At 35.0% G+C, this 11,421-nt stretch overlaps 1 protein-coding gene across 1 annotated transcript; it reads right to left on the minus strand.

Annotated features, from left to right (window-relative positions):
* Positions 1 to 8,968: 8,968 nt before the first annotated feature.
* On the minus strand, positions 8,969 to 10,677 carry LOC108995204 (auxin-responsive protein IAA4-like). The gene is made up of 4 exons (XM_018970720.2): positions 10,260 to 10,677; positions 9,903 to 10,105; positions 9,684 to 9,786; positions 8,969 to 9,562 (listed from the first exon to the last, which is right to left on the minus strand). The coding sequence occupies exons 1-4, from the start codon at positions 10,478 to 10,480 to the stop codon at positions 9,487 to 9,489; spliced, it is 603 nt and encodes a 200-aa protein (XP_018826265.1). The 5' UTR covers positions 10,481 to 10,677; the 3' UTR covers positions 8,969 to 9,486.
* Between the last annotated feature and the right edge of the window lie 744 nt (positions 10,678 to 11,421).

Below are 11,421 nucleotides of genomic sequence, written 5' to 3' on the forward strand. Positions count from 1 at the left end.
TAACATCATATGAATTTATATTTATCTTGCATTTGATGAAGGAAATCATGGGGATCACTAATAGTCATTGTCAATGTTTACAAAGAAAACCTCTAAACATTTTAAATGTTGTGAATTTGTCTAAAGAAAAAAAGACCTTATTCAAAAACTAAGAACAAATGTTTGGAATACGTTATTTCAAAGTGTGTTGTTATTTTGTAAAGACCATGAGATTGAAATCCCTAATCCGAATGCTCATTTTCTTGTTGGTCACGGTTGTCGTAATCTACAAGAAATGACAATATCTTTATATAGTGGACATATTCACTGCTACTATAGACTCTCAATTGCAAGAGATAAATAGTAACTCTAGTGAAAAAGTAATGGAGCTTCTCGTACTTTAGGGGAGGCAATATGTGATACGACCCGTTAACCCAACACGAACACGACACAATAATAACGGGTTTGTGTTTAATTTTAACGGGTTCAGGTCAAAACGGATGAACCCGTTAATACAAGATTGCTTAACAGGTTGATAACGGGTCACAACCCGTTATGACCCGTTAAAAAAGTTAAAGTTACAATTATACCCTTATACTTAAAAGTAAAATTGTTGGAATTTTAATTTCGATATTTTTATTGTTTGGATTGTAATTTTGGACTTGTAGTTATTTTTATATTTTTTTATTAAACTTAATCAGGTCAAACGGGTTAATTCCGGGTCTGTTCAACCCATTTCCATAAACGAGTTGAAACGAGTCGGATCGTGTTGTGTTAACCTATTTCATATTCTTCACTAACAGTGTAACACCCGGACCCAGTCAAGCTCATTTTATTTATTTATATTTATATTTATATTTTCTTCACACGTTACTTTTTTTTTCTGCATGTTTATTTTTTATTTTTTTATTTTTTTCTTCTTTCTGTCTATAGTTTTTTTTTTACCCCTAAGTTTCCTGTCGCCCACAGTATCCATGATCACACACGTCTCTAGTGTATTTTTATCCACTCCATACACACGCACGACTCAATTTTCATCCGCACGCATGTCTCCCTCATCCCTCTAGGGTTTTCTCATCACATATATATATATATATATATATATATATATATATATATATATGTGCACACAGATACATTTATCCCTCGTGTATGATGAAGCCAAGCTGCCGCTGCCCTCCTTTAATGACCTCGGCCAGGCAAACTTCCCCATAGCATAGCTGTGAAGCACCTGAACCACTGCCCCAAAAGAGCCAAGCTCGTAATGCAACACGGTATAACCCGTGGCGCCGCTGCACAGATCACCCACTGCATCGTAGTGCAATGTGAAGACAACCGCGCAGCACCCCAGCCACTCCCACGACCGAACCCAGCCTGAAACACTCAAACCACATCCCGCACGACTGAAACCACCATGTCTTTTCACCACCGAGAACTCTCACTGTCCCATGCAAAAATCGACGCAACCGTGCATGCATTGCATCTCCATGGATCGCAACTCCACCTCGCCATGCGTCACCTCCACTTGACCATCACTGGAGTTCCAGCTCCTCCGCCGCACACCACTGCACCACTACCAGAGTGTCGAGAACAACCATCTACGGAGTGATCCGAAACTCCTCTGTTTTGGGTCTGAAAAATAGAGCAGTCCTTGCTCAAGCCGTTCCACTGAGCTCCTCCACCAGCCTCTCCCTCTCCTTGTGCCCCTCGGTTTTTCAACCACGAAAACCACCATGATTGCAGCTGCTCTGCCCTGCACCTCCGTACCAAGATGGTGATATGCTTTGGGACGTGAAGGACTCTATTTTTACACGCCGAAACAGGGGAAGCATCCCCACCGTGAGCCATGTTGTCAGCCCCTCAACTTCGACGCCACTGCCATCAAAAGACGCCGGAGGACAAGCCTCCACCCTCGGACACTACCCAGGTTGACGCCCAACCCCTAGACTGTCGCAAGCCTCGCTGCCCCATGGTGAGTTTCCGTTCTCTTTCACGCCGAGCACTCTCTTCGTCCCTCTCTCTTTCTATGTGAGGTCTCTCGCTCATCTCTCTCTCTCGCTTCCAGTGCTCCACCGTGATCACCGTTGTCTACCTAGCCCTCGCTGCGTCGCCCGTTGCCACGTGTTTTCCCTTGGGTAAGTTCCTGCCGCCGCATGTGTTAATCCTGTGTGTTTGTTTTTTGGTTTATGCTTATAAGTTATATATACATACTTTATATATAGATTATATATATGGAAAGTTTTAACCTAGGTTGGGTACTTACTAGTTTTGACCTAATATATATATATATATATATATATATAAATGGAAGGTAGGTTTAACCTAATGTTTTCGGGTGAGAAGTTTTATTTTTGGGGTTTATGTTTAAATGAGTTTTGTTTTAAGTTTCAATAAATATTATATTTGTATTTTAATAATATTTTTAATTAAAGGAAGTAAACCTATTTTTTTTAAGAGGTGAGTTTTTCATGACTTATTTATGGAAATTTTAGTAACCAATGTATTCTTTTTATTTATAAAATATTGCTGGTATTTTAAATATTTTGAATATTAATTTTTATTGAGTTTTATATTTATTTTAATACTTGCTTGATTAAATTCTTATTCGGTACGAATTCGTTTAAATGGATATTGATGGCTTTGGGAAAAAGAGAGTATTTTGAGAATTATGAGAATTTTAGGTTTTGAGGAATTAAATAGGTTATTTTAGAAGTTTAGGATTAAATATCTAAATAAGTTGTTGATTGAAAATTTACGAGAATTACTTGATTATTTTATAGGTGACGATTGTTAATTGTTCGACATTTTGAGAAAAATTCTGAAAAGCTAATAAGTCCAGATAAGCAGGGTTCCTATGCTAGACTTTGCATTAAAATAAAATGAGCTGAGGTTATTTTTGAAAAATATACATATTTGATTTTGAAAAGAAATTTGAACTACCTTAGTTATTTGTTCTGCATTACTCATGAGATTCTGCTTAAGAAGAAAGTATTTTCTATCATAACTGGTGTAGACATGAGCTTATTTTTGACATTCTGTTTCTGAACTTTGGAAAAGAGAGAAAATATGAAGTTTGCGCATAAATTATGTTGTGATATGATTTTGTTCTATTCCGAAGATTTTGTTCAATACTTTGTTTGGATAAGACGTGATTTCTGAAAACCTTTGGCATGACTCTCTGATTCTGAATTTGATTATGTTTCCACTCTATTCAGTTACGGTCCTGCCACGGGTGATAATAGTGGCATAGGGCCCAACCACGGGTTACAATAGTGGATACGACCCAACCACGGGTTATAATAGTGGATACGGCCCAACCACAGGTAATAATAGTAGATACGGCCCAACTACGGGTAATAATAGTGGATACGGCCCTGCCACGGGTTATAGTAGTGGTCTCTATTTTGAGTGCACACCTTGGTGATAGAGTGATTTATGTTCTGCTTGGCTATCCGCAGATGCACAACCCTACCATGGGGGTTATACATGCCCTCTGTTCTGATATGATATTCTAATGATGATGATGATCATTTATGCTATGCCAAAGAATATTTTTGAATAAAATTATTTCTAAATCTTCGCTCTGATATTTTGATAACATGTTTTGCTTTCGCACTCTGAAAATGAAAATGTTTTGTTCTGCATTCTGATTTCTGTAAATGCTCATGTTTACACACTGGTATATGTTCTCTGCTTACTGAGTTGTGATAACTCACCCCGTATCTCCATATATTTTTCAGATAATTTTGATGGTTCAGCTGGAGAACAAGAGTAGGAAGTTTTAGCAAGGTGTGATGATCGAAATGGAATAAGTGCTTGAGGGTACAAGTGCTTATTTGAGAGTCGTAGTTAGTAAACAGATTTTATTTTTCGAGTATTTTGATTTGATGAGTGAAGGATAATTTCGAGTTTTGGAGAGTTTTTAATTTATGTTATTAAGATTTTCTTTATTGTCCCCATGGAGGAACTTAGATATTTGAATTGATTAAAGGGATTAATATTTTATGGGATTTTCTGTATTTTATAGTTGTATTATTTAAGTTAATTTTAGGTATTGAGAGTTAACTCTCCGAACCTTCGGGAACGGGGCGTTACAAACGGGTCAAAATGGGTTGACACGACACAACTTGTTATGTTAATAGGTCGTGTTAGAGTTTGAGATTTTGACACGTAAGCTTAACGGGTCGTGTTTGAGTTGACCCATATAGTACAATATACATGCCTTTACACGACACAAATACGACATGTTAACACAATTTAACACCCTTATCGTCCTTAGTTCTTTTCTAAATCCCAAAAATACTTATCAATCGTTTAACATTAACAATATATATGGTCTTATAGAGAAGTTTTATACATAAGATTTTATTGAATAAGAAAGATCAACTATCATTTTGCTTGCAACACTACAAGCACGATATGCCTTATCATCTAGATGCACAAGACTTTTCTACAATTTCTGATTTATGTCGAGTATTAAAAACTACGGGAAATGATAATGTTTATTAGATGGTTATCACATTGATTCACCTTGTCTTGACACTCCCAATTTCAAATGAAACTATTGTAACACCCGGACCCAATCAAGCTCAATTTTTATTTATTTATTTCTTTTTTTTTTCCGTTTATTTTCTTTTTCACCCCTAAGTCTTCCTCTCGTCCACAGCATGCATGGTCTTGCACGTCTCTAGTGTATTTTTTTTTATCCACTCCACTCCATGCACATGCACGACTCTATTTTTCATTCGCATGCACGTCTCCCTCGTCTCTCTAGGGTTTTCGCATCACATATAAATACACACGTTCTTCATTTCTCGACAAAAACCTAGTTTAGCCATTCTCCTTTTTCCCCCTCTCCTCTCATTTTCCCACAGTTGAAACATAGTTGCTGCCCCCCTCAGCCTTCTCCACTTGACCATCACTGGAGCTCCAGCTCCTCTGCCGTACACCACTGCACCACCACCATAGTGCTGAGAATAACCACCTACATAGTGAACCGAAAACTCCCCTGTTTTTGCCCCCGAAAACAAAGCAACTCACAGCCGATGCCCTTGTCGTTCAAAGCCACCACACACGGTGCCAACGCCTCCACGTCGTTACCATCGGCACAGAGAACTCCAACGGTCACTTCATGCCACTCCTATCACGTCGCATCCCTTCTAGTAAGCTCTCAGAGTGCCACGGCCTCCTCGCCATTCTTCCGTTCTCTCTCTCCGTCTCTCTCTCTTTTTCTACGTAAGGTTCCTCTCTCTCTCATTAGCTGCTCTCTCTCTCTCTAACCAGTGTTCTGCCGCTGCCCCCACCATCGTAAACAAGCAAGCCCCAGCTCGCCGCCTTCGTGCCCTCCATCGCTCGGTGAGTATGGCTCCATACGAATTTATACTGTGATATATATGAACCTGTCATTTCTGAAAGGGTCCTTATATGTTTTGTTTAATCCCTAAAATACCCTTATCATCATACTAATTATAGGTTTATCATATTTTGGTCTATATATATTAGTAGGTTTTGTTTTAAAATACAAGATTTTATAAAGGAAATAGAGAAAGATTTGAGATATTATTAGTGATAATATATAAATTTTAAGAAGTACATAGTAAGTGCAAAATTTTATTTAGAGATCTTTAAAGAGAAACTAATTAGTCTTTTTTTATTAAATGAAATTTTTACTTCCTAACTTTTTATTAGTTTTGTTATAATTATGTTAAGAGAATTTTTTTAAACTAGAGATGTATTTTTGTGGCATGGTTGTATTTTGTATAATATTATTATGCAATTTAGAAATGACTTAAGAGTATAATAGTGAGAGGAATTATGTGGATATTGATGGTTTTAGAAAATGATGATATTTTAGGAATTATGAGAATTTTAGGTTTTGTGGATTTAAAATAGGTACTTTAGTATTTTAAGTTTAAATATCGAAATACGTGGTTAATTGAAAATTTACGAGAATTACTTGATTATTTTTATAGGTGACGATCGTTAATTGTTCGACATTTTTTAAGAAAATTCTAAAAGGCTAAAAAGTCCAGGTAAGCGAGGTTCCTATATTAGATTTTGCATTAAAATAAAATGAGCTGAGATTGATTTTTTGAAAATATAAATATTTGGTTATGAAAATAAATTTGAACTACCCCAGTTATTTATTTTGTATTATTCATGAGATTCTGTTTAAGAAGAAATTATTTTGTTTCATGACTGGTGTAGACATGAGCTTATTTTTGACATTCTGTTTCCGAACTTTGAAAAAGAGAGCGAATATGAAATTTTGTGCATAAATTATGTTTTTGTGATCTAATTCTGTTTTGTTCTGATTCTGTTCGGTACTCGTTTTGATAAGATGTGGCATTTGAAAAACCTTTGTCATGACTATCTGGTTCTGCATCTGATTCTATTTCTGCTCTGTTTAGTTAGAGACCCTACCACGGGGGTTTTACATGGCTTCTGTTCCGATATGATATGGCCCTGCCATGGGAAAGAATAGTGGTATTCTGTTTCAGTTCTGATATGCATCTGCTTGGTTATCCGCAAATGCACAACCCTACCACGGGAGTTAAACATGGCCTCTGTTCTAATATAATGCTCTGATATGATGATGATGATGAATCAGATATGTTATGCCAAAGTACTTTGGAAGATTCACATTCTATTTCTGCTCGATTAGCTACAGGGGTTTGAACAACCCTACCACGGGGGTTAAACATGGTATTTGTTCTAATATGATAAGATAAGATGTGATATTTCAGTTTATGCTATGCCAAATGGATTTTGATTATGAATAGTTTCGAATTTTCGCTTTGATATTTTTGATAACATGTTCTAAAACTGCATTTTGAAAACAATATTATGATTATGCATTCTGAAAGAAAATATTTTGTTTTGCATTATGAACTCTGTAAATGCTCATGTTTGCACACTAGTATATGTCATCTTCTTAATGAGCTATTGATAACTCACCCCTTATCTCCAAATATTTTTCAAATGATTTGAATATTTCAGGTGAGGACCAAGAATATGGAGCATGGGTGAGATGAGTTAAGAATGATGGAGTAAGCATAGAAGGTTTATATGAGTACTGAGGATTTTTATTCAGTAAGCTTGTTGTGCTCTAATGATGTGATTTGTTAAGAGGTTGATGTTTATATTAAGATTTTGTATTGTCTTAGAATAATTATACTGGAGTAATTGATGTGAATTATTGAGTATTTTGTGCGATAGAGAAAAATTGGAGTATGTATTATGTGATTGGAAAATGATTTTTAGGTATTAAGAGCTAACTCTCTATACCTCTCGGGACCGGGACGTTACAACTATTAAGCGAGCTTTTTCGCCTATGAACATATCGTTAAGACAAGGCTTCGAAATAAAATAAAGGATAACTTTCTTGGAGATTATATGATAGTCTATATTGAGAATGAAATTGTTGAATGATTCAACATAGATGCCATAATTGACTAATTTTATTCAATGAAAGAGTGACAAGTTCAATTAACATAACTAGTTATATTTTTCTTTCTTTTTTTTTTTTGCGTTCACGCTTGTACTAGAGAGCTTCGAGGCTACTTTTCTAGAGCTTAGTAATTGTAGAGAGCTTGATGAGAATAGAGAGCTGGTATTTAATCGTGTTTATAATAAATTTTACACCCAAGACCTGTATAAGTAAGTCTAAGTGTCAAACCACGTAAATACTCTTCTTCTATTTTTAACAATTAATTATTATTACACAAACTATGAAAGGGCACTTCAAGCACACCACCGCTAAGGACCGTCACATAAGAATAGAGGGTCCGACCATGCTTTTAAAGCGGAAAAATCCATCAACATAATAATTCATGTTTTACTTGTTTACCTCTCATACGTTTGGGGTGGGGTATTGGTTTTGATGCTGTCAGGTTTGGCTAGTGTGGATTTTTACTGCATTTTGTCAAAGGTGGCTCTACGGCCACGGCTTTAGAAGCTATTGTTAGTGTAATTATTGTGTTTTTTTTATATTTATTTTCAAATATTTTTTTTAAATATCAAAATATTATTAAAAAATAATTACTTAATTACTAAGTAAGAAAGAAAGAAGAAGAAAAAATAAATAAAAATCCCCCAGCAGCTAGAGTAGCTTTACTCTTTTGTTAATGCAGCCTGAAAATCAGACATCGCGGCAAACTCGCTTTCTATATAAATGATGATTTGTTTGCGCTTTCGAGTGGCCCTTTGCTTTCAGTAAAATGGGCTCCATTTAATTATTTTATTTTGTTAAATCATGTGTACATATAGTTTTTGAATGCTCGTTTGCTTTGGGTTCATTGGTTGTTTATACAACTATTTTTCTTTTTCTTTTCCTGATTGATTAATAAGATGGGTTTAATTTTTTTTTATCTGTCCTAACTAGACGTACAAATAAAATTTGCTTCGTTATAGGGATGCATGTGTTGAAGCCAGATATAAAAGATAAATATTTTAATCATAAAAAGATTTTATAAAAATAAATTTATAAATTGACATATATAGTTTCATATGATATATTAAATCTATGTTACAATATATAGTTTTAGGGTTTGGAAACTATTTTCATCTCATCCATCTTATCTCATCTTATTTTCTTCTTAAACATTACTCAATCACAAACATTTTCAAACTAATCATTACAACTTTTTCATATTTTTAAACAAAAAATAAAAAAAATAATTCAATTTTTTCAGATCTCAATATAAAAATTATATTAAAAAATTATATTCTAACAATATTTTAATTAATTTTCTAATACTTTTTATTCAATTTTTTCTCTATCCTTTTTCAAGATCCAAAAAATTACTTAATTCAAATTATCTCACTACTATTCATAAACCCTCTTATTACTATTTATAAAATGCTTATCTTATCTCATTCTCAAGCATTCACTAAAATCAATTTATGAATTTCCTTTTACGACATCTCTTTGTCAATATCACTTCTCGATCTAAGAATCTCTTTTTTCTTCTCTGGTCTCCCTCGTCGTGCTCGTCTCCCTCGTGATGATCTCCATCTCCGTTTTCTCCTGTTTTCTATCTCTGCAGTCTCAAGTATCTCACTATCCTTGATCTCGCTGTCTCATTGGTGCTAGATTACGCATATAGCTAGTATCGATGCTGCTATGATCTTTCGACACAACCACACCCAAAAAATGGACCTATTCTGATGTGATTAATTTCATGTCTCCCACAGCGTTGAGATTACTTTTTTTGTAACACAAGTTTTGGACTACAACTTCCTTCATGCATAGTCGAACGTGGAACAAAGAAACCGTGGAACGTACGTATGTAGTAATTATACATGTATATTTCTCGAAACTTTATACAATTCATCCCAAAGCAAATCTAGGAAACTATACACATGCACTTTTTGTTTTCTTTTTTCTCTTTTCCCTTTCTGATCAGGTTCTTCATGGATATAAAGTTAACGTTCGGTGATCTTCCAGAGAAATGGATCTCCTTTTCTTCTCCGTCCTTAATAGTACTGGCTCAAAATTAGGGGACTTTACACGGCACAACCCAAGCCCCTAGCTTCTGACCCCTTCATGATTCTCAGCCTTTTGCACGAGGATATAAACATACTGCAATCAAACCAAAATGACTATTAGACTAAATTTTCCGTCATTTCTTTTTCTTTTTTTCGTTTTTTTTTAGAAGAAATTGTAAACCGAGAGATAGGTAGTACTAAAGAAGAGAACTTACTCCCATGGGACATCTCCAACCAGCATCCAATCTCCATCTTTGTCTTCATAAGTCGCCACAAACTCTGATCCATTATTGTAGCCTTCACTCTCAGAATAGTCACCTGATCAAGAAGGAACGAAAGGAAATGAGGAATAAAAAAAGTTGAATAATTATAATTATAACCATTTTCTTACTTCTCCACCATGCACTGATGTAAGTTCAGATGAAGATGCATACCTACACTGAACTTGAACATGTCTTCCAAGGCCTTAAGGAGCTCCGGGTATCCTTTGTAGACCTTCAAATCAATCTTCCTTAGATAAGGAGCTCCGTCCATGCTAACTTTCAAGTACGCGCTGGTGGCTTCAGACTCCATTGTCTTTGCTTGGAAACAGTTTTTCCGGTAAGATCTCACAGGTGGCCACCCGACAACTTGTGCCCTATATATAATAATAAGACATATCTATCAACCAGATTAGCTAGCTCTTGTAGTCAAAACATAAGAACTGTAATATTATTCATAAATTACAAACAATATTATATAATACCAGGTTTCATGTAACAATATCAAAATTGAACACAAACAGTGCTTACTTGGCTGGTGAAGCAATTTCTTGGTTGCATTTCTGTGCGTGTGACGCTTTAGAACCGTCCTTAGATCCACATGACTTCTCATCCATGTTGGGAAATGCTCTTTTGTTGCTCTTGATGGTACTAAATGGTTGCTTTTCTGACTCCTTGATGCCGGGTAGACCTAATCTAAGCTCTGTGGCCTCAAGGTTGAGTTCTTTGTCGAACGCCATACATCTTTCCATTTTGGGACGAACTTAGATATTGAAACACTTTAATTTCCTCCCACTTTTGATCAAGATGTTTCTATCAAATTTTGAAACTAAATAATCGGTTATGATACCAAAACCAGATTTAGTTTGCAACTTCACAATAAATTCTTCTATGTTCCGGCGAGGTTGGGAATATAATTCCTAGGGGAAAAAGGCAGAGAAATGCTTGGCATGCCTAATATTGGTACTCAGGGCGTATTATATAGAGTTGGAGATGGAAAGACAGTGATGAAGATTAATTAATGGAAACTGTCTACGAAAATAGAGAAATGCGCATTACCATCTCTACTTGAAGCGCGTGCATGGCACATTAGTTGCTCTCAAATAGATCTTACCCTCCGTATAAAATATGATTTGGAAAATACTTTAACTACAAAGTGATTAAATAAAAGAAATTCTACAAACTGATTTAATTTTATGTGATTCATCTGATTGTAAAGTTATTTTATTATAAAATAGATCTATTAGATCAGATGAAATCATATTAGTTTATGTGATCATTATTTTGTATAATTCATTTGTGGATGTATCAGTTCTCATATGATTTTGACTTCACCAAAAGGGATTTTACCTCTCGAGTGCCATGCTTATCACCCATCTTTCTCTTAAAGTACCATCATTGTCATGCTTATTAATAAATTAGAACTCTCCATTTCTGATGAATTTATCACAAAGTTCATATAATACATGACATCGCAAAAGTAACATATATGTAGATCATGATTATCTACTATCTCAAATGATGAAGCTAGTTTGTAAGAAAATTGCATTAATTAATATTATAATCTTTAAGTTCTTTATAATATAATGAAGTTAATTTCCTCACCACTTGTCATCATGATCTAGACATTTGATAATGTAATTCTAGCATCTAATTTTCGGAGGATGCATCATTATTTTTTTATTAAGGAGTT

Source organism: Juglans regia, chromosome 11 (assembly GCF_001411555.2).
Source record: "Juglans regia cultivar Chandler chromosome 11, Walnut 2.0, whole genome shotgun sequence".
NCBI classification, from domain to species: domain Eukaryota; kingdom Viridiplantae; phylum Streptophyta; class Magnoliopsida; order Fagales; family Juglandaceae; genus Juglans; species Juglans regia.

Bases quoted from the DNA above. Each gene is read 5' to 3' on its own strand.
- LOC108995204 (XM_018970720.2), bottom strand. From the start codon at position 10,480: ATGGAAAGATGTATGGCGTTCGACAAAGAACTCAACCTTGAGGCCACA. The intron at 10,106-10,259 runs GTAAGCACTGTT...TATTATATATAG, and splicing joins GAAATTGCTTCACCAGCCAA to GGCACAAGTTGTCGGGTGGC. The intron at 9,563-9,683 runs GTAAGTTCTCTT...GTTTGATTGCAG, and splicing joins GTTGGAGATGTCCCATGGGA to TATGTTTATATCCTCGTGCA.